A 24115-nucleotide genomic window follows, 5' to 3' on the forward strand; every position below is an offset into this window, starting at 1 on the left:
GCTACAACCCCAGCCGTGCAAAGATAATTTTTAAAAAGAGAGAGAAATGTAAGTTTAGTACAACTATCCACAAGTTGTCACAAAGTTATACATGCACACCAAAGTGTTATCAGAAGAAAGAGACTACTGTGGTCCTCAGAGGACTACCAGGCTGCATGGAGCTGGATACACTGGGGCTGAAAGTGGAGGTCACAGGTATCTTAAAGTCTAGAAAGCCTAGAATGTGGCTATTTCTGCCACATTCCATTAGTCAAAGCACATCTCAAGGACAACTCAGGTTCAAAGGCAGGAAAAGAGCCTCCACTTATTGATGAGAGAAGGGATGGCAAAGAAATATTGCAAAGGGGTGTGATCACAGGTCACAATGGTTACAATTTATTGAACCCAGGGTGCTTTTGGCCCTGAGCTACATCCCCAGTCCTTTTTCTTTTTTTATTTTGAGACAAGTTCTCACTAAGTTGCTGAAGCTGTCCTGGGACTTGTGATCCTCCTATCTCAGCCTCCAGACTTGCCACGATTACATACATCCACCACCATGCTCAGCACTAAGGGCCATTTTTACCAGCCTAACATGCTGGTTGCGATCCAAGCTCTCTAAATTTAGAGATCCAAGCTCTCTAAATTTAGTGGGGTGGGGGGGTACCAGGTATTGAACCCAGGAGCGTTTAACCACTGAGTCACATCTCCAGGCCTTTTTATTTTATTATTTTGAGACAGGCTCTAAATTGCTTAGGGCCTGGCTAAATTGCTGAGACTGGCTTAGAATTTGCGATTCTCCTGCCTCATCCTCTCAAACTGCTGGGATTACAGGTACGTGTTACTGCACCTGGCTCTAGACTTACTTCTTTTTTTAAAAAATCGGGATAATAGTACTTCCGCTGCATACTTGTTTGTTGTTATTGTTTGTTTCTCTATTCTGAGAGAATTTCAGTTTAATTTAGTTTTTAAAAACTAGTACTAGCCAGGTACAGTGGCACACCCCTTATAATCCCAGGGGCTCAGGAGACAGAGGCAGGAGGATCACAAGTTCAAAGCCAGCCTCAGCAACTTAGTGAGGCCCTAAGCAATTCAGCAAGACCCTGTCTCAAAATAAAATATAAAAAGGGCTGGGGATGCAGCTCAGTGGTTAAGTGTCCCTGGGTTCAATTTCCAGTACCAAAACAAAAACAAAAAACTGCTACTACCATTCATAGATTACAATCTGATGCATTGCAGTATGCTGATATTTAATGTATTTTTAATGTATTAGCATAGTGCAGTGTACTTTGGTTTTTGATCTTTCATATCAGCCTCCCATTGACCACATTTTTTACCAAATGACGCATTGTTACATATTCTACTTTGAGTTGGCATTTCTAGAACACAAATCCTCTTTCTGAGCTGCTTTTTTTTTTAATATAGAATGGGGGTTTTCAAGCCTGGACAGAATGGGTTTCTCCCAGGGGAACCCAATGTAGTAAGTGGGCCCCAGGAAGCGAGGAAGGAGGTCTGTGTGGACAGGACAGAGTGTCCTGCTCGATGAGGTTTTCACTTCAGGTCAGTAGGTGTTTTATCCCCCTGAGAAATTCATGCTTCATCACAAAAGCCTTAGTCATGAAACTGGGACACTGTAAAAGATCTATGATCAATAATTATAAAATAGTCATAATGATGACTACTATTTATTGAGTACTTAATATGTGCCAAGTCCTATGTTAAATGTTTTACATGCAGTGTCTCATTTATCTTGAGAACAACCCTATGAGATAGGTACTATTATTGTCCACATTTTTAAAAACCTAAAGTGACATGTCAACTTATGAAAGTATTACATTACTATTACTACTACTACAGAACGTTATAAAATACAGGCAGGCAAAAAAAGAACATGAAAAATGCCATATTCTTATCATTAGAGATTACTGACATCTTATCATTTGACTGTTTGAAACGTAGAAAACATTTTTTACTTCTGACCAAGTTTCATTTTTTAAAATTGTTGTCTAAAAATGTTAAAAAGAAATTCTTTTTGGATTTTACTTTTGTGTGTGTGTGTGTGCGCACGCGCTACCAGGGGTTGAACCCAGAGGCACTGTACCACTAAGCTACATCCCCATCTCTTTTTATTTATTTTTGTATTTTGTATTTTGAGACAGGATCTTTCTAAGTTGACTGGGCTGGTCTCAAACTTGAGATCCTCCTGCTTCAGCCTCCTGAGCTGCTAGTATTACAGGAGTATGCGTGCCCAGTATAGATTCTTATTTTAGAAAACATGATGTGCACCTTATACCCAAAGACAAATCTGTACACTTTCTTTCTTTCTGTTTTCATTTCTGCATTAGTAATTAAAACTACCCCTAAATCTCACATGAATCCAGCTGAATTTCAGGCAGATTGTACATAGGAGAGGACAAAAACAGATAAGTATATGAAAATATTTTTTAAAATTACCTTATTTTGGTGTATCAATTAGTTATTGCTGAGGAACAATCACAAAATCTCAGCTGAATAATTAGCCTTGATAGGTATGAATTTATTCTTGAGCACACATCTTGTGGGTAGCTGGAGTAGGCTCTTAGGCTCTGAGTCTGCAGGTTGGCCAGGGTGGCTTATTTTGCAACTCAAGGTAGAGAAGTTATAATTACCATGGTGTGTTCTTCTCAAATCAACGGCAGAAGTAGGAGGGAGCAAGCCCAACTGTACAGATGTAAGTCCATTGACATCCCAGGGGACAAACCAGTTCAATGTCAAGCCTGAAGTTAAGGGATGGGGAAGGACACGCCTGCCATGAGTGTCCTGGCCTCTAAGGTTAAAGCAAAGATATAGATGTATAACATTTGTAGACAAATGGAAAATTCCAATTAATATAAATTCTATACTCACTTCCATGCACATATTTATTCATCTACCCATCCGTCTTTTTACAAATATATATGTACATATGAGAAATATGTTTATATTAGAGGGAAAAAAGATGTGTATTAAAATTCTTTATGGAACATAAAAATGGGATGTCATATGGAAGCAGAGTGATCAGCTAAAACGTTAGGGTCATAGACCTAGCATAAATTAAGAAGGTTTTAGAGACTTGAACTTATGGGAAAATACAATAAAGAGTAAGTATTGTAGGAGAGAGATACCCTCAACCCCTATATCAGTCAGATTTCCATTGCTGTGACTAAATGCCTGCAAAAATAACTTAAAGGGAAGAAAGGTTTATTTGGCTTATGGTCTTAGAGGTTTTAGTTCATGGTCACTTGGTTCCATTTTGGAGGGCCTGTGGTGAGGCAGAACTGGGCTGAACTTGCTCCAGCACACATTCCTCCATAATGAGGAATGTGTGCTGGAGCAAAGCTACTCAGCTCATGACAGCCAAGAAGCAAAGAGAGATACTGGAAGGAGCCAAAGTTCCAGTATCCCCTTCAAGGGCCCACCTTCAATAACCCAACTTCCTCCCACTTGGCATCACCTCTTATAGTTTCTGCCACTTCAGAAAAGCACCACAGACTGGCAAGTGAGGCTTTTACACCCAAGCCTTTGGGGTACATTTAAGATGAAAACGACAATAACCCCTACTCTTCAGTTCTTATGTGGGCTCTCTGGCTAGATCTGGGAGCCTGTGCAAAAACTCAATAACAAAAGAAAATCATGAAAGTTTTATTAGTTTTACACGTATGAGGGAATCCTCCCAAGAAAGTGCCAAGAGGTGGTCTTATTTTTCATGGCTAGTTTTCAGACATCAAACCTATGTCATGTTCTCAAAATGACTGAACGTTGGTGGTCTGTTGTGATGAGCATAATTTGTTAGCTTTATTAAGCTTTGCTTGTGACAAATGTCTAATGTCTCTTTCAACTCTTAAATCCTATAATTCTTTGACCTTTATTGAGATTTATAATTGAAGCAGTATGAACAAAATGTTGCCCAAAGGAGTTTAGGTGGAGAGAAAACAACAAGACTTTTATGTCAGGGATCATGATGTCCTCTGAATTAGAAGTCCTGGTCAGCATGGTGGTGGTGTTCTTATTATTCCATTTTTTTTTTTTACTTTTTTCCCCTTAATACAAGACTCTATAAACTGGTTACACTTTTCTAGTCCAGCCCAAAACCCCAACAAATCCACACATTTGCCTTAGATCCACCCACTACACGTATTTATATTACATTTGGTCCTGGAAGATATCTGGGGTTTGGCTACTGCTCTGTAGTCCAGGCTTATCCATCGCTGCTCGGAAGGTAGAAAATACTCATAGAATAACAGGAAACACCAGAGGTAGGTGAGCACTGAATCATGAAAATGAAGATTGAAAATATCTTAAAGAAAAACTAAAATTATCTGTGGTCCAAAAAGCTGAGAATTGAGCCTATTTAAAATCTCTGTTGTTCTTTTACCACTTGAGGAAATTTTGGACTCTGCCAAGAATTTAAACAATGTTTTTTCTATGTCCTGAAACTCTATCCTGGGGAGAGATCAGAGTGCTGCACTCTACAGGTGTAAAGAAAAAAATTCTAAGCTCTTCAATTTCAAAAGAAATAGAGTGGAGACAGGAAGAGAACAAAGGATTAAAATTGCCTCACTCTACCAAATAACAATGGAGTTTTTGTCTAGAATAACTCAGATGAAACAGATTCTTTTGGGTATACTACCACTTTTCTGGAAGCATCGAGAAAGTTGAAAATAGGTCTACTATGTGCAAATATATTTAAGAACTACTCCTTTTTTTTTTTTCATTGACCACTTTCTGCAGCTCCAAGGTCTCTCCTGACACACTTTCTTCTCTTCAATCCCCTCTGCAGAAATGACTTGCTGATGGTCTGTCGCCAGTTGAATATGGAAGAGTCCGTGGTGGAGATCATGAACCAACTGGGCGCAGATGAAAACGGCAAGATCTCCTTTCAGGATTTTACACGGTGTCGCATGCAGCTCGTTAGAGAAATTAGGAAGGAAGAAGTAGACCTTTCTGTGAAATCAGACAATTCCTGTACAAAGAAGAAACTGAGGGATAGAATTGCTTCCTGGCCCACAAGCAGTGACAACAGTTTGGGTAGGTACAACCAGGTGGCATGTGACCGTGACCTGCCAGCCCTGCTCTGTGATCCCTGTAATGAGAGTGATCTCCCCAGCCTCCTGTCCACTGCTCCTGGACTGTCCTCCTGGCCGCATTTTCCCTGGGCAAATACTAGACATTTCCCCAGTTCTACCCAATGGTAGGACTTTGTGGATTTATTTCAGTTCTCCCATTTTTCTGGGTGTAATAATGCATTCAAGTAGCTATGGAAAAGATGGAGGAATGGGTAGGAAAAGTGGCAACTACATCAGCACATCTAAGGAATTATTGGGGGACTTTCTCACCACTTAGTGCAAAGGTTTTTAAAGGTCATTTCTTTTTTTATTTAATCTTAAAACTTTTTTCTCTATAGAATCCTTTTTCTGTTCAGAGGTATTACTGTGTCTTTCTGGTACAAGATAAGCAATTGGAGAGAGAGTCCTAATATTGTTGATAATTATTGAGACTGGCAGACAGGAACACGAGGTATCCTGCACGTATTTTGGGGTACTCAACTATATGTATTTTTTATGATGTTTGAAATTTTACATCATAAAAAGAAAAGAGGCATCTTAAAGAGTAGCCTGAACAAAGGAACAGAAAAGTACCTGAATTTTCTACCTGTGCGTCAGGGATATTTTTTCTCTTTCCCCTTGAAAATGTCTCTTGGATCTTCTTTTCTGTTTAAGTGTAATTTCTGGTTCTTTCATTCACTGTCAACATGATACAAGGCAAATTACCTGACTTCTCTGTCTCAGTTTTCTTGGGTATAGAATGTGGGCAATTATTGTCATCTGGAGGAAGAGAGGATTTAATATACATGTGCAGATCTAGTGACAACAAGGTAAAGCTCCAATTAGTTGTTTTAATATATAGACTATACACTACATATACTACTTTTATGTATATACTAATTAGCACAAATAATTATGTATACACACACGTGCACACACACACACACACACCCTGAGCATGCTCTGACAGTGGAATCATTTGGAACATTATTATTCGGTAATTGAAACAATAAAAAATGTCCTGCTACCTTAGTGGATTCCACTTTGGCAGTCGATGAAGTGACTGGTAATGCATGTGCTCTCAGAATATGAAGAAGTAGTGAACTTTGAAATAACTTTTATTTTGTTGAGTATTGAAGTAATATATGTTCATTATAGAAAAACAAGGGGTAAAGGCAAGTAGAAAAAAATCTGGAAATCCTCCTTAACCTCACCTTCCAGAAATGATAACTGCAGCTTGTGTTTGGCATGTTGGCTTCTGGGGTCTCTCTGGCACGAGCTCTGGCTCCCACTCTTGTCTCTCCTCTCTGTGTGTGTATATGATTTTTTTAAATAGTTTTTTTTTTTCCTTTTTATCTCTTTCTTTTCCTTCTTTATTTATTTGTTTTTCCTGGGGTTTTTTTTTTTTTTTTTTTTTTTTTTTTTGGGGGGGGGGGGTGGTTGGTGCTGAGATTGAACCTAGGGCTTCTTGTGTGCTAATAAACATCCACGCGGCCTCCTCCCGGAACCGCAGAGAGTGCTCCTCCCCCGGAACTCCCGCCTACTGTACTTCCCCAACCAATGGGAACTCTCCAGGAGTCCCGTAGCCGGCCTAGGTGAACAGCAGGAGTCCAATATCCATATGAATGCAAATCTTAACATAATCATATCATCTCAATGGCTAGCTGACGTCACCTTTCGACCAAAAATGCCATGCATCATATACTTGGCTCTTAGCAAAACATGAGCTCTACCACTAAGTTAGAGCTCTAGTCCTGTTTTTTTCTTGTTTTTTGTATAACTAATTTCTTCTGTATGGTTTTGCCTCTTGCAAAACCATTGCATTTTCTTCACGCTTTTGTATAATATGAAAGCATGATTCGTAATGGTTGCATGACATAAAATGGATACTTCATAAATAATTATTACATAAGGAATGAGTGGAATTCTTTCTGCCTAGCTGTATTTTCTAATGTTTTTTTTTTTTTGCCAAGAATGTGAATTGCTTATATAAATACATAAGCATACACACATATATATTTACAAGTTGGGTAAACTGTGGAATATCCCAATAATTGAATACTATACAATCATTAAGATAATGTCTAAATGTGTATCAAATCTGAATATGGAAGAAATACTTTTGTGGGAAAGAGTATACTGCTTAAATGTCAAAATGTATTTTTATGTATAGTATATATTTATATGTGTTCTGTAAGGAATCAATTAAAATGCTGCTGACATCATCTACCTGATTTGACCATCTCTTGAGATTGACCCAACCAGAGAAAGGATTGAAAAAAAATTCTCTTTCCTCTTTTTATATACCCTGATTCACTAGGGAAAGAAGAAGTAATAAGCCAGGCATGGTGGTACATGCCTGTAATTCCAGCCACTTGGGAGGCTGAGGCAGGAGGCTCATAAGTTCAAAGCCAGTCTCAGCAATTTAGTGAGGCCCCAAAGAACTCAGTGAGATGCTGTTTATAAGTTAAATATAAAAAAGAGCTGGGGATGTGGCTCAGTGGTTAAGTGCCCCTAGGTTCAATCCCTGGTACAAATACAAAAAAAAAAAAAAAAAAAAAAAAAAGAAAAGAAAAGAAAGAAAGCAAGTAAATAAGAAGAGTAACAGAAGAGGTGAATCATAACACATGTCATGAACTGAGGGAATGCAGACAGCTATGAAACCTCTGACCAGTGTCTTGGTGGTTAAGGCTGCAGAGTCTGGTTATTTCCATGTGAATCTTGTTCCTGTCACTTTCTGCCAACATGACACTAGGAAAATAACCTGACCTCTGTCTTTCAGTTTCCCCAAGGTTAGAATAGGGATAATTATTGTTATTTGGAGGAACTAATATATATGTGAGCACATAAAAATAATGCCTGGTAGAGAGTGATCACTAAAAATATGTGTATTAGTTCATTTTGTATTACTATCATGAAATATCCAAGATTGGGTAGCTTTATAAAGAAAAGAGATTTATTTAGCTCACAATTCTGGAGGTAAAGATCTTCTTGCTGGCAGATTCCTTTTAGAGCCACCAGAATTCAATCATCAGAACTCCACCTTGATGACCTTATGTAATCTTAATCACCTTCCAAAAGCCTCACCTCTAAACATTATAGATTAAGTTTTTACCCTCTTTATATCTCACAGCAGGGATTAAATTTCCAACACATAAACCATATCCAAAGCACAGCAACACTTAAAACTAATGTTGTTATTATCCTTACCATCCAGGTTTTAAGTCCTACAGTTTGTCACCATTACAACTCATTTATTGGAAAATAACCTCCTGTTCAGTTTTAATGTGAATCAAATACATTCTTAAGTTGACAATAATTAAACAGAGATGTTTGTGTTCATTTATCCTTCTCTTTGCTGGCATTAACCTTTTTGACTCTAGATAAATTCCAGTAACTCCCATCTTGGGGTGGGTGGAAGCCCTCTCATGGCTCCATGCCTCCGTAACTACTGACCCACTTCTCACCTCCCTTTGTTTTTTTTTTGGTACCAGAGATTGAACCCAGGGTCACTTATCCACTGAGCCACATCCCCAGGCCTTTTTATATTTATTTTAAGACAGGGTTACATTAATTTACTTAGGACTTCCCTAAGTTGCTGAGGTTCACAATCCTCCTGCCTCAGCCTCCCGAGTTGCTGGGATTACTGGTGTGTATCACAGCACCTGTCTCTCATCTCCTCTTGACAGCAAAACTTTTTGAAGAGCTTGCCTACATTGAAGGGTCATCAGTCCTGACCTCTCCTTCTTCCTTCAACCCACCTCTACCATCTTCAGTCCTCACCATGGATTCTGCTCTTGGATACATTCATGTTGATCAATCCAATGGTTCCTTTTCTGACCACATCTAGATCTTTGGCATTTGACCCAGCAAACCACTCCCTCATTCTAGCTACATTTTTAAAATATTTTTTATTTTTATTTTTTTATTTTTTTTTACATCTTCATACATGTATTTTGTATAATGATGAGGGTCTCCTTTCACCATCCATGTTATTCCCCTTCTCTCTCCCTTTCCCTCCCACCCCTATTCCCTATCTACAGGTAATCTTCCTCCCTTGCTCTCCCTCCCAACCCCATTTTGAGTCACCCCCCTTATATCAGAGAAGACATTCGGCATTTGTTTTTTTTGGAATTGGCTAACTTCACTTAGCATAATCTTCTCTAATGCCATCCATTTCCCTGCAAATGTCATGATCTTATTCTTTTTTATTGCTGAGTAATATTCCACTGTATATAAATGCCACATTTTTTTAATCCATTCATCCACTGAAGGGCATCTAGGTTGGCTCCACAGTTTATCTATTGTGAATTGTGCTGCTATAAGCACTAATGTGGCTGTGTCCCTGTAATAGGCTGTTTTTAGGTCCTATGGGTATAGTCCGAGAAGAGGAATAGCTGGGTCAAGTGGTGGTTCCATTCCCAGTTTTCCAAGGAAGCTCCATACTGCTTTCCAAATTGGTTGCACCAATTTGCAGTCCCACCAGCAGTGTATGAATGTACCCTTTTCCCCACATCCTCGCCAGCACTTGTTGTTTGTCTTCATAATGGCTGCCACTCTTACTGGAGTGAGATGGTATCTTAGAGTAGTTTTAATTTGCATTTCTCTAATTGCTAGAGATGGTGAGCATTTTTTCGTATATTTGTTGATTGATTGTATGTCCTCTTCTGAGAGGTGCCTGTTCAGGTCCTTGGCCCATTTATTGATTGGATTATTTGTTTTTTGTGTGTGTGTGCTTATCTTGTTCAGCTCTTTATATACCCTAGAGATTAGTGCTCTATCTGATGTGTGAGGGGTAAAAATTTGTTCCCAGGATGTAGGCTCCCTATTCACCACACATATAATTTTTTTTTCTAGCTGCATGTTTTATTCTCTCCAACTCCTGATGCCGCATTCTCTGGGATTCTGTTGACTATTGTAGCTTCCCTTTCTCAGCCTCCTCCCACCCTTTCCTTGTATTACTCACAAATTTTGTGATGACGTGGAGTTATGTTATCTCAGTAAAAGATTTCATAAAACTCCGTGGGATGATACATAGGTATGTGTATGTGTATCATCTTGCCCTTTCCCACGGGCTCCAGAATCAGGTAAAATTGACACATTTTCCTGGATGTCTTATAGACCTCCCAACCTCAATACAATAAAAAAAGAACTCAATTCCCTTCCCTTCTCTTCCTCCCAGGCCCATTCCTTGTGAGATAGCACTGTCTTGGATATATCTGCAGCCAAGAATATTGTTCTTGACCAGTCTGGTCAAGCTGGTCAGTCCCATAGTCTCTCTTGTCAAAGTGTACCTAGAATCTGTCTAGTTCTTTTTCTCTCTTGCTGTCACCTTTGTCCAAATTGTCATCATAACTTGTTTTCCTACTAAAATAACATGTAATTGGACTAATTCCTCCCTTGACCCCAACATTTCATTCTCTACCCTGCAGTCAGAGTAATTCTTTTTTTTTTTTTTGTGGTACTGGGGACATTACATTATTTATCCACTTGAACACTTACTTGTCTATCTCCCCCAGTACAATAAAAGTTTCATCAGAGTTCCAGGCATGGTGGGTGCACACCTCTAATCCCAGTGACTCAGAGGCTGAGGCAGGAGGATCACAACTTTGAGGCCAGTCTGGCAACTTAGTGAAACCCTGACTCAAAATAAAATTTAAAAAGCTGGGGTGTAGCTTGGTAGTAAAGTATTTGACTAGCAAACAGGAGGCCCTGGGTTTGACATGCAGTACTGCTAAAAAAAAAAAAAAAAAAAAAAAAAGAAGTTTCCTCCAGAGTACTGATGACCTTGACTGACTTGTTTACTGCAACAGGTGAGAGATGCTCAATGCATTTCTGGAATGAATGAATAATTGAGCAATGCCACTGTTTATGTGTTCTTTTAGGGATAGACAGAAGTGCAAGGTACATTTTCAGACACTGATATCTTAATTAATATATATTCATGACAAATTAAATAAGGTTAGTTTTTTGTTTGTTTGTTTTATGGGATTAGGGATCTAACCCTTGCTAAACACATACCCTACCACTAAGGCACACCCTCCCCACCCCAGCAACAGGATTTAAATTACAGTTAACAAAATATGAGGAGCCAATGATAGGTACAGAAAATACAGGGCAAAATGAGATCTGAGAAATACTGTGAACAGAAGTTGCAAGAAAGGGCTGGGATTTGACCTGTGGTTACAAAATGGAGGGAAGCGGAAAGAATGTTGGACTGTCATGAGAAAAGTGTAGGAAAAACTTAGGCTTAACGGTTAACTGTCAGAAAAACTTTATCGTCAGCCCTGACATTTCCCAGCACATCCACAGCAGGGAGTCGAGTTGGCAGAAAAAGAAGACCTGTCAAAACATTCCAACATGCACAACTTGGAAGAGGAATTTCAATAGATTCATTGATCCCAAGTGTTTTCCACAGAACAGTCATTTCAAGGGATGGTCATAAATATTATGTAGAGAAAAAATTCCTTTGTCAAATAATTTGCAAACTTTGAGTTAAAGTAGATTAATAGTTTTCTTTACTGCAAAATACCTCAGAGCCTTTAATATGGCAATGCTTCTTGCGAATCTCTAGGAGAATAATAAAATATATATATCATTTCCCAAACTTAATTGACCATCAACTTTTACTTAGAAACTTCTCTTAGGCCTTACATTGTCTGCTCAAATATACTCTGGGGGAAAACGAAGGTACCTGAATGACTAGGTCTTAATAGATTTTTATATCCACTTTAAGTCACCTTATCAGTAACATTTCTAAATCTTTCTGTGTATATCAGACATCAATTATATAATGCAATAGTTATAGCAATAACAATGAAATAGTTAAAAATTACTAATATGTACTACATACAAGAGGATTTGCTAGGCACTTATGTCATGTGCTTAAAAGACAAATACCATCTTCACCACTAAGTTGCCACGGGACTTACACTAGGTTCCTGATGCTGAGCATGGGTTTTCTTATATCTAAAATCAGAGTAATAATATGTACATTATGGCTTAATTGAAAGGATTTAGTGAGATATTACTTGTAAAACTCCCATACAGTGCCTATTCACAGTAGGCTTGCAACAAGTAATGGTTATTATAACAATCCTTATCCCTCTAATCCTTTAGAGTAGGATCATCTCATATAGAGGAGGAAACTGAGGCTCTTAGCCACAGAGCTTAGGGCAATCAAGGGGTGGAAAACACTAAGGTCCCCTGTCAAAAAAGATAATTATTTGAGTCCCCAGCAACTTTAATTTAGAAAACTTTGTTTTGATGACCAACATTGCAAACTAAAAAGAACACTACCATCCAGAGTTCACTCCCTGAAATGACAGACACATGGTCCCCAGGGTCTTGAGGGGAGATCTGAGGGCAATTCCTGTTAGTTTAGGCCTTTCTCTTCCCAAGAAAAGCGACACCTTTATTATACCAAACAGTTGTGAAGTTTTCTGTACGCTGCCTGATACAGAATACAGAAAGCAAACCATCTAAGTTCCTTATAACCATTTGGGAACTTCATTTTGAAAATTGTGCTTTTCTTTGTGATTAGGAAAGACTCTGGGGTTTAAAAGAAAAAAATCCCAGCCTTAGATAGTTTCATATGTTAACGATTCCAACAGAGCCTTTATTTGAACACGCCCTTTTACATAAACAGGGTATTTTAAAAATTATTATTTTTTAAATTTTGACCAAGCTGTAAGTATACATTCCACGCACTTGTGTCAAGTGTGGATAATGTGAGGGAGGTAGTGCGTCAGGGTGAGGACCAGGGGAAAAACTATGGATTGCCTGGGAAGAGCCGATGCAGCCTGTCAACTACCCGAAGGAGCTGGTCGTCTGTCTGTGCTCTGCTGAGCTTTGGGACACTTGTTTTTCTTAAACTTGGTCAGGTTTCAGAGAGCCCAAGAACTTATTTGAAGCAAATCACCATGAATTTAAAACATTGTTTTAGAGAGCAGACATTGGAAACTGTTAATTAGTCCAACTAGATTTAATGTATGCTTAGATTAGAACACAAGGCACTGTTTCCTATCATCTGGATCTTCAAAGACTCTTCTGGCCTTTCCATGAAGTAGACTACTGCCTTATGTGTCAGCCTGATGGCTGATCCTCAAGAAATACATAAAATATTGAAGTCTCTTGGGAAAGCCAACAGCAAAAAAGTTTTTCCTAAGAGGAACTTGAAATAAAAATTCAGACCTGGCTGGGGTTGTGGCTCAGTGGCAGAGTGCTTTGCCTGAACTGGGTTCAATCCTCAGCACCACATAAAAATGAATAAACACACACACACACACACACACATATTGTGTCCATGTATAACTAAAAAATACTTAAAAAAAAAAAAGTCAGACCAAAGAATACATGGTTTAGGCATGAAGGACTCCAAACCTCACAAGGCTGAGGGAGAAAATATAGAAAATATCCTGATTCCTTGGAAGATGTTTAAAAACAAATAATCAAGACCCTGAATGTGAGTTTGACATCCGAAAAACAAAAAAAGGACCACAATTATTTCAGATACATAATTTAGTCTTCACATATCCCAATTTTCCAGAAAGAATGTAACTTTTAGCATTCATTCTAGGTTTTTTTCCATGTGTGTAAATATTTTCCTAAATCTTCAGAACAGGCTAAACTGACACAAGAAGGCATTTTTCAGTCCAGCTGGATCAGCCCTGGTTGAGTTTTGGCTGAGGAATCAGAAAAATCAGCCAGGTGCAGTGGTGCACGTCTGTAATCTCAGCAATTTGGGAGCCTGGAAGCAAGAGAATTTCAAGTTCAAGGCCAGTCTGGACAACTTAGCCAGATCCTGTCTTCAAAAAAAAGGTGGGAGCCGGGGAGGGTATAATGCGTATAGCTTAGTAGTAGAGAACTTGCCTAACATGCATGGAACCCTAAATTCAATCTCTAGTGCTGCCAAAAAAAAAAAAAAGAAAAAAAGAAAAAGAAAGTATCAAAAATGTTTTAAGTCCCCAGTGGGCTCTGAATCAAAAGTGGTTTAAGTCCCCAGTGAGCTCTGCATAAGCAATTAATTAACACAGAGCCTTTTAAATAAAATCACTCATGAGAATAATTCATTATTTAAAACAAACAAACAAAAACACAATACCTCCCAGCCAGCCTAAAACTAGAAGTTTTCAGTCCCAGTTGAAGGTTTCAGAAAATAAGGGTTATCATTGTTTTGTTTTACATACTGTGAGCCCTATGTCACAGGTGCAAAATATGGGTTTTTAAAAATCATAGAATTTGCAGGGAAATGGATGGCGCTAGAGCAGATTATGCTAAGTGAAGCTAGCCAATCCCTAAAAAGCAAATGCCAAATGTCTTCTTTGATATAAGGAGAGTAACTAAGAACAGAGTAGGGACGAAGAGCATGAGAAGAAGATTAACATTAAACAGAGATGAGAGGTGGGAGGGAAAGGGAGAGAAAAGGGAAATTGCATGGAAATGGAAGGAGACCCTCAGGGTTATACAAAAGAACATACAAGAGGAAATGAGGGGAAAGGGAAAAATAATACAAGGGGGAGAAATGAAGGTCAGTAGAGGGGGTAGAGAGAGAAGAGGGGTGGGGAGGGGAGGGGAGGGGGGATAGTAGAGGATAGGAAAGGTAGCAGAACATGACAGTCACTAGTATGGCAATATGTAAATCAATGGATGTGTAACTGATGTGATTCTGCAATCTGTATATGGGCTAAAAATGGGAGTTCATAACCCACTTGAAGCAAAGTGTGAAAGATGATATATCAAGAACTATGTAATGTTTTGAACAACCAACAATAAAAAAAATAAAATAAAAAAATAAATAAAAAAAAATAAAAATGGAAAGATGAACTACAAAAAAAAATATTTATTCTACTCCTTTTTTGGGATTTAGAATAGATTTTGAAGTCTTTTACTAATGGGTTCACCTTTCTTTTCTTGAGTTGCACGATAAGAACGCTGTCAAGCTACTGCATTTAGATTGACTGTCATCTGGATTTTATTTGGGTAGACTTGATCTGTTCTTTGACTAACAAGCCCATTTGCATCCTTTTTTTTTTTTTTATTAATCATGTCCTTCCTGTCCCTATTGATTTTTCTGTTCACACTTCTCAGAGTGGCACTATCAGGTCCAGGTCTAGGGTCTCCCTTACCCTCTAAATTCCCATAGTTTCTTCCCAACTGTTTTTTCTGCCTGCAAGCTGCTCATTTCAGTTGGTGCTATGACTTCCTAATACCTTTAATATGTATGCATGGTACCGTGCACTGTTTTCTTTTTTCCTCCTCCCGCCCCCAACCAGAAATAAAACCTAGAGCTTCACATATGCTAGACCACTTAGATATATCCCCAGCCTTGATTCTCTTTTGTCTACATAATAAACTGCTATCTCACCTCTGAACCTTTTGAATGCCAAAACTCCTTACTATTTAATGGACTCATCGTACTTTATCCAATTTTATTTCCCATTACTTCCCCACATGAACCCTTAACTTCGATGATGATGAGGATGATCTTTTAACTATGCCTATACATATACCCCAAACTCACCTAAGTTTTAATCCATACTATATTAGTTAGAGCTTTTTTGTGACAAATAGCCAATGGCCAATTCTACTATTTCAAAGGCAAAAAAAAAAAAAAAGAGTGAAGAAGGAGAGGAGGGAGAGAGAAAGAAAATCTGAGTGTGTTGGAGAAGTCTAGGCAGTTAGACCCAACATGGCTGATTCTAGTTTCAACTGCCACCAGTCTTCCTCCCCCACCATGTCTCAGCCCTTCAGAATTGTCTTTATTTTTAGGCTCCTTATTGTGGCTTCCAATAGCCCCTGGCTTATTCTACTGTGTAACCCCAGAAAAAGGACTGATTTTCTCTTCAAAGGAGCAATACAAAAGCCCTGGAAATTGGACTCACTAGCTCTTCTTGGGCCATCTACTTATCCTAATGAGCCACTCTTTCCAGAAGAATACAGTGGTCTGATTGACTGGATCACAGCATCAATCTGTAAAATTAGGAAAAGGTGGTGGTGTATTTATCCACTTCATATGGACTGAGTTGAGGCAAGGGGCCAGGGAATTAAGGTACTGTTACTACAAGACACGGGAATGGACGCTGGGCAGGCAACAATAACAGATGTCCACAACATGTCCTGTAAGGAAATCGTACCTGGTTTATTTTCTTTGTATATGTACACTCACAGTGCTCAAAAAGTTTTAAATTATGCTACATCATACTGTTATGTATGTATATGTACTTAGCAACTAGGAGATTGATGTGCATCTTGTCACACAAATTACAAGTTTTTTTAAAAATAAACTGGTAGACCTTTTGTTTGTTTTTATATATTTTTGTTATACCCTATGCACATATATCATTGTCGTTATTAATCATATTATAATTATCCAACTTGTACATTCATCTCCTCTATTAGATCATACATTCTGGGCAAAAAGCACAGAACGTAGCCGGGTGCAGTGGTATACACCTGTAATTCCAGTGGCTTGGGAGGCTGAGGCAGGAGGATGGAAAGTTCAAAGCCAGCCTTAGCAAAGGCGAGGTGCTAGGCAACTCAGTGAGAGCCTGTCTCTACATAAAATACAAAATAGGGCTGGGGATGTGGCTCAGTGGTTGGGTGCCCCTGAGTTCAATCCTCAGTACAAAAAAAAAAAGGCACAGAACCTGACACATGACAAGCATTGATTAAGTGTTCAATCAATAAATGAGTATATCAGGCAACAAAACTTTTGATATTCATAGCACCTAGTCTCAGATACAGCAATATTTGTTACTTATTATCAGCCTTCAAGGCATGGACCTCTTTCTTTGATGTACAGCTATCCCTTTGAAATATAGACATGTGTATTTGGATCCTGGCATTTTTTACAAAGAAAATGAGTTCAAGTAATGAGTTCTAGATCAATATTGTTGATATTAATCTTCTTTCAAATTGATTCTTCTTTCAAATTGATTCTTTATAGTTGTAAGCTAGATGAAATAAAAGCATCAGAACACTGAGGTCACTTCAGCTATTGCCTAATAAGTACCTTCCCTAGGAAACTTGTTCCTAAATTGATAAAAGAAGGCATGGTGTGGTGGACTGAAAACCACAGCCCACACCATTTTACAGCTTTTCCTTTCAAAAGGTAAAGTGTTTATTCCACTCCTTGACTCTAGGGAGGCGTGGTGATTTAGGTTGACCAGTAGAATGTTGAAAGAATTGTACAAGTTTAGAGCCTAGAACTCAAAATCCTCTGCAGCTTCCTCCTTCAACCTCTTGGAGGACTATGAACTATGAGGTCTGATCAGGGATCAGACCCAGTTGGCTGGGTCTCCCTGTGTGGTCTTATCACTTGTTAGTACAAATTAATGGATTGCACTCTGACCTTTACATGCATAGGTTGTTCCTTGATCGGGTCCACCTTTCCTTCTGCCCTCTCTTGCCTTTCCCTCTGCCCCAGAGTTCTTGACACTCCTCTGCCTTTGGGATACTTTGTTGGAAAAATTAGGAAGTTCTGTGTGGAAGAATTCCTTTAAAAGTATATACCTTGAGAGGCTGGGGTTGTGGCTCAGTGGTAGTGTGCTTGCCTAGCATGTGTGAGGCACTGGATTCGATTCTCAGCACCACATATAAAAACAAAATAAAGTAAAGGTTCATTGACAACTGAAAAAAAAAAGAAAGAAAGTATACATTTTGAAACTTATTCCTCTTCTAGTTTGTTTTTTGCGGCTGTTTAGGGCTTCTGACATTTAAGCCGACTGTTGCTTTGACATCAGGGAATGACTTACAAAGCCCATCTAGTCAAGGAGTAAAGAGGTCAAAGGCTACCCAAACACCATTAGGATGCCAACCAGCAAAGGCATTTCCTGGGGTGCCTATTACAATGGCTTTAACATTAAAAAAAAAAGACAAAGGTCCCATCTTAGCATGTAGAGGGAAGAAATCCTCTAGTAGAAATGTATTAACAAAAGAATGTCATGATTATTTAGGAGCAGCTTATGTTGGAAAAATCTTGGTTTCAAATTATGAACACAATTAAGGATATAGTATGATGATATCCTTAATATATTTCACAGATTTTGTAACTTGCATCATTAGCATCCATTGAAACAGAAAATTTTTCTTTATCCTAAATCAAGGGAAAATACAGAGCACTAAAATAGAAAACTTGTTTGGATTTAGCCTGGCAAGTTATGTCATGAAGAGAGACCAAGAGAGCTTCTGAATAAGGAAATGAAATAGAAAACTGTAAGAAACTTCCCCCAAACCTCACTAAGCTATGTCCTCATTTTATATATATATATATATATATATATATATATATATATTAGATTCTCAGAAAATAGAACCCACATATTAAATGTAAGTACAAAATAGCCAGTGAAACCCAAAATAATCAATATGTTGACCTCCTTTAAAACAAAATAATCAAAAGCCAGATATATGTTATTTATCTATCAGAATGAAAATGTTTATATATTGGATATATTTGAACTCTAGTTTGCCAGGTTTCTGTTCTCGTGACTAAAAGGCTCAGGGGTCACTCCAGTTGAGCTGGGCTAACTGGGCTGTGCAAAATAACCACACAGGAGACACAAATACCTTTTTCTTTGGGGTGGCTGTGACGGCTCCTCTGACCTTAAGGGTCCCCAGAAAGAGAGAGAGCGAGAGCACCCGCTGACCTTTTTTTGAAGAGAAGCTATTCAAATGAGGCAAGGGGTCAGGTTTCAGGGGGCTGAGTCTATCTTCATGATGTCCACTGTCAGCAGGTTGACTGACATCTGGGTAGGCCACACCCAAGGGCACAGTAAGAGAAGGGGACACACAAGGCACTTCCATGGAAGATTCTATCCTAAACAGGGCAAGAGATTATATTACAAAGGAACAGGTGAACATAGCTTTACTTATGGGGCTGTAGCAAGACACACCCATGCAGGAGATACTGACCCTCGAACCCAAGAAGGGTGGGGAAAGCTCTGCCACATTTCTGTGACTGAGTGCCTCAGCACCCAGCTGGGGAGTGTGACTCAGTCAAGTGCAAGGTTGGTCTCCCACACTAGTTCTTTAGTGTGAATTTATTATTATTATTTTTAAATATCTTTATTTTACTTATTTCTTTTTATGTGGTGCTTAGGATCGAACCCAGGGCCTTGCACATGCTAAGCAAGTGCTCCACCACTGAGCCACAACCCCAGCCCGTGAATTTTAAATTCTATACTTAACAAGGCCTTTAATTCTAATTTGAATTCTATACTTACCAGTTCTATTTGTGGTATATTGGATATCACCTCTCCATTCTGCATTCATTGCAGAAAGAAAAGAAAACTAAAGAGCAATATCAGAAGAAAAATTGATACATTTCTCTTTTAAACTTCTAAGCAAGCATGCATAAGACCACTGGATTCTCAGGTATTTTTCAAGATATTCAATATTTCAGATTTGTTTCGTAGATTCCTACCCTATTCTTCAATACATTGTTCCGTGGTGGTCTAAATTCTTTTAAAATGATATCTCAAATAGTGACCCACCTTTCATGCTGCCTCTTTTATCAGCACATCTCACACTCTTTGGTGCTGTTCCTTTTGGATCTATTATTTTATCCACTTCCCAGTGGCATTAATCACTTCTTTTTAGCCAGCAGGAACTAAATAGTGCATGGGAATCCAGGTGTGCTTATCTCAGGAGGGAATCCTGGCATGAAGGACACCAATGATTACCTGTGTGATAGCTTCTGAACCACACAGAACACAATAAAGCCGTTCATCTCTTTTCTCTCTCCAGTATGATTTTACTGAAGCAATTCATTAAGTGTCACTAGTTTTTATGGGATGTTGAAGTTACTCCAGTTTCAGTGGCAGCAATACAACTTGGCATGATTTTAGAGATTTTTTTTTTTCATGGAATAAATTGATTACTTGGCTGAGATAAAGCTTCAGTCTGCTCTCGGAAAGTGTTTAGTTTGGCCAGACTGATCCATTGTCCATTGTTCATTCTGGAGAATCTGTCACTCCACATTATAATCACAAAAGACTCAGAAAGGCTTTATTTTTGCTTCCTGTCTTATCTCTTGTAAGACTTCTGCAAATTCTTTGGAGACATAAATGAAAAGGCATTAGCAAATGACTGTTTACATCAGTTAAATTTATATAGTTGTGGAAGAATTTTGTATGGTTTCCAGTTGATCCATTTAAGTTGCTATCTATAAGAAAAACATTTTTGCTTTGAGTCAAAGCATAATTTAATCTGGTACCTCAAATATTGACTTAACTCTCATTTTATGGATACATAACCATCAGTTATAGATAAATTTTAATACAAAATAATTACCATGTGCCTCTTTTTTTTTTAGTATGTATAATGTTTTCTTTGATCTGAGTTAAGATTTAGAGAACTTTGATAAAATCTTGCCCTTGGAATTGCAAGATTACAATCCAAAGGGCCTGTTAAATATCATTTAGTTTCACCCTCTGTATAGTGTAGCGTTTTAGTCAGCTTTTTCGCTGCTGTGACTAAAAGATCTCAACAGAACAATTTTAGAGGAGGAAAAGTTTATTTGAGGGCTCACAGTTTCAGAGGTCTTAGTCCCTACAAAGCTAGCTCTATTCCTTGGGGCTTGAGTGAGGCAGGGCACCATGGCAGAAGAGTGTGGCAGAGGTGATGATCAGGAAGCAGAGAGAGAGAGGGGAGACCACTCATCAGATACAAAATATGTATCCCAAAACCATGCCCCCAAAGTCCCATCTCCTCCAGCCACACCCTACCAGCCTTCAGTTACCACTCAGCTAATCCCTATGAGGATTAATTCACTGATTGGGTTAAGGCTCTCCTAACCCAAGGGTATAAACACTAATATTTTCATATGTCAATCATTTCTTCTCTGACCCTTCTTGCATTGTCTCATAGGTGAGCTTTGAGTGACACCACATCTAAACCATAACAAGTAGTAAGGAGAGCCAGAGGATTAAATAATACTTCTCAGGCAGGTCATAGACCTAGTTGATGGTATGGCTGGGACCAGAATGGAACTCCCCTGGCTCCTGAATTAGTCTTCCCACTAAGTCACACTGTTGGGTTCTTTCTCCCCTTTTATTTTGCTGTATAGACAAAATCTTAGAATTCAAGTCTTTAAGATGGTTTGTTTTTCTTATATTTATAACTTTATTTATTTATATGTGGTGCTGAGAAACGAACCCACTGTCTCATGCATGCCAGGCAAGTGCGCTAACACTGAGCCACAGCCCCACCCTTATTAGGAGCTTTTCTGTAGAGGTTAAGGTGTGAAAGTGCCACCCTGGGCCCCTAAGGAATAAAGTAGTTACCAGTCTTCCTTCTTTAGTTGCTTTAGTGCCAAAACCTGAAGCATTTAAAATGTCTTTATTTTTCTAGCAACTTACACTTTGCTCTTTTCTTTCTGCTTAGTTTATATTTTACTTTGTCTTAGTCTGGGCTGCTATTTTTTTTTTTTAAAGAGAGAGAGAGAGAGAGAGAGAGAGAGAGAGAGAGAGAGAATTTTTTTTAATATTTATTTTTTAGTTTTTGGTGGACACAACATCTTTGTTTGTATGTGGTGCTGAGGATCGAACCCGGGCCGCACGCATGCCAGGCGAGCGCGCTACCGCTTGAGCCACATCCCCAGCCCTGGGCTGCTATTTTTAAGAAGTCTGTAGACTGGGAAGCTTATAAACAACAGATGTTTATTTCTCACAGTTCTGGAGGATGAGGAGTCCAAGGTCACCGTGTCTAAGGATTCAGTGTCTGGCTTGGGCCATTGCTTATAGAAGGCACCTTCTTACTATGCCTTACATGGGAAAGGACACATGAGCTAAGCGTTCTGGGGTCTCTTTTATAGCCACTAATCCCATTTGTGAGGGCTTCTCTCTCACAACATAGTCACCTCCAAAGTCCCAACCTCCCAATCCCATCACTTCAGGAATAAACATTTTAACCTGAATTTGGGGGGACAAGGACATTTAGATCACAGCACACTTCAAAGGATGTCTCACATGATGTGTATCTCAGTTTGACAACAGAATCAGACACAGAACTCAGGGGTAGGAACACTAATATTTCATATGTCAACAAAGAAGTGAGATGTCATCCATCTTCAGATATGCTGCTCAATGCTACCGGTTCTTACACAAAAGCCTTTCTTATAATAAAACCAGCCCACTACAAGTGTACACCTCTTGTATGACTACTGGGGCTATGTTCTGATATATAAGTAGGTCTCGTAAGTCCACAACACTGAGATGGGTGGGGTCTCCTCTGAAGGTCAATGTGATTGCTGATGGTTCTTCCTAAATCAACATGTGGGATGAATATATCCTCAGACACAGAACTACAGCTCAGAAGCAAGTGTTGCAAGTGCTCAGGAGGGCAGTTAGAGGACATGAATGAAGTTTATCACATGGAGGCTGCAGCAAAACAAAGGCACGTACCTAATGCAAAAAAAAGATGCTGATACTCAACTCTAGCCAAATGTCAGCATGCAGGAACAGGAGCCAGACTTTTAGACTGTGTATGTATCTACGTATGTTTTAGTTAGCTTCCTCATCACCCTGACTAAAAGACCTGACAAGAACAGTGTAGAGGAGGGAAAGTTTATTTTTAATTAAAGCAGAGCTAACAAAACATGTCTGTGGATTAGATCGAGTCCATAGTCTAGAAGTCTGCTGTTTCTTGCAGAATAAAGATTGTAAGTCAGCAGAGTAGGAGGTGGCTTCTTTCTGAGCCTTCCTATCTTGTTTTTAGAATAAGAGGAATCAGACTATCTAGTTTTGTGTTCCTGATTGCTGGGAACTGGGAATAAAGATAGGATAGGGCTAGTATCCCCAAACAGTAAATCATTTCTGATGTGCCTAATTATCTAGTTTCATGCCAATATCTACAACAATTAATCCTTAGACGTAACAAGACCTTTTAGGAATGCCATCATTTTGCTCTCTTGGGGGTATTAAGGAAAAATAGGCATCCATTCCTGGGCCACCATGTCAAAAGAGTAACAATTCTTCCTCTTCATGGCAAAGGAATAGTGGATGGGATAATTAGAAGAAAATCCTGAAGGGGAAAGTGAATGGTATAGGATACAGTTAGGATTATAGGGTCTTGCCACCTAGTGCATTGTGGAGATTCTCACTCCATTGCCAATCTTGAGGATAAGAAGGTTTTTTTTATTAGCTGGGCGTAGTGGCACATACTTATAATCTCAGCTGTTCAAAGGCTGAGGGAGGAGGAACTCAAGTTCAAGGCCAGCCTGGGAAATTTAGTGAGACCCTGTCTCAAAATAAATAGGACTGGGGTTGTAACTCAGTGCTTGAATACTTGCCTAACATATATGAATTTCTGGGTTCAAATCCCTAGTACCATTTAAAAAAGAAATTTATTTTTATTAAGGAAGTTGTCTATTTTCTTATATCTTTGATGTTGACCAAGTTATATCTCAGAGTTTATTTCTTTAATTTATTTCCAAGTAATATTTCTGTCCTCATTTTTAAAACCAAATACCAGAGAATATATTTAGCTTTATTAGTCATTCATATTGTTCATAAAATGGTCGTGTTCTTTACTTAAACTGATTCTAATATGGGAAAGAAATGAGGGAGAGGCTGTTTCTCCCTCCTGAGATAGCCTCCGTGCTCTCTGGAATTCATATTCCTTGCTTTAAGCCAAATGCAACCTCTCTTAAGATTGTCTCCATTTGGACTGAGGTTGTAGCTCAGTGGTAGAGCACTTGCCTAGCATATGTGAGGCACTGGGTTCAAGCCTCAGCACCACATATTAATAACTAAAATAAAGGTCCATTGACAACTAGAAAAAATATTTAAAAAAAAAAGATTGTCTCCATTCTCCCTTGAATTTGTATCTACTTTTCTAACTAAACCTGTCTGTGCATTTGGCAACAAAAATACAAAGGAGAGATCTTAAAAGACAGAGATAGAATGAAGGAGAGTTAAAGTTGTGGGAGAAACCTAAAGAAAGAAGAGGGAGGGGGAGCTTATGTAAAACACTTTTTTTTTTTCTGTTCACTTTTGTGTATAAAATCCCTATTTATCTCATGAGATAGATTAATGTTTCCTAAATTGGGCCCAATAGAATTCTATTATTTTAAG

The 24115-nt window shown here is 38.7% G+C and overlaps 1 protein-coding gene across 2 annotated transcripts in view; it reads left to right on the forward strand.

Annotated features, from left to right (window-relative positions):
* Positions 1–24115, forward strand: part of Mcc (MCC regulator of WNT signaling pathway) — a 466079-nt gene that overhangs the window by 100549 nt on the left and 341415 nt on the right. For both annotated transcript variants that reach the window (XM_058585985.1, XM_058585986.1), the window contains exon 2: positions 4775–5022. In XM_058585985.1, the coding sequence (XP_058441968.1) occupies positions 4775–5022 (248 nt within the window). The remainder of the gene's footprint in view (positions 1–4774; positions 5023–24115) is intronic.

This window comes from Marmota monax, unplaced genomic scaffold (assembly GCF_021218885.2).
Source record: "Marmota monax isolate L192 unplaced genomic scaffold, Marmota_monax_Labrador192_F-V1.1 WCK01_AAM20220418_F8-fsc00097, whole genome shotgun sequence".
In the NCBI taxonomy this organism is placed as follows: Eukaryota; Metazoa; Chordata; class Mammalia; order Rodentia; family Sciuridae; genus Marmota; species Marmota monax.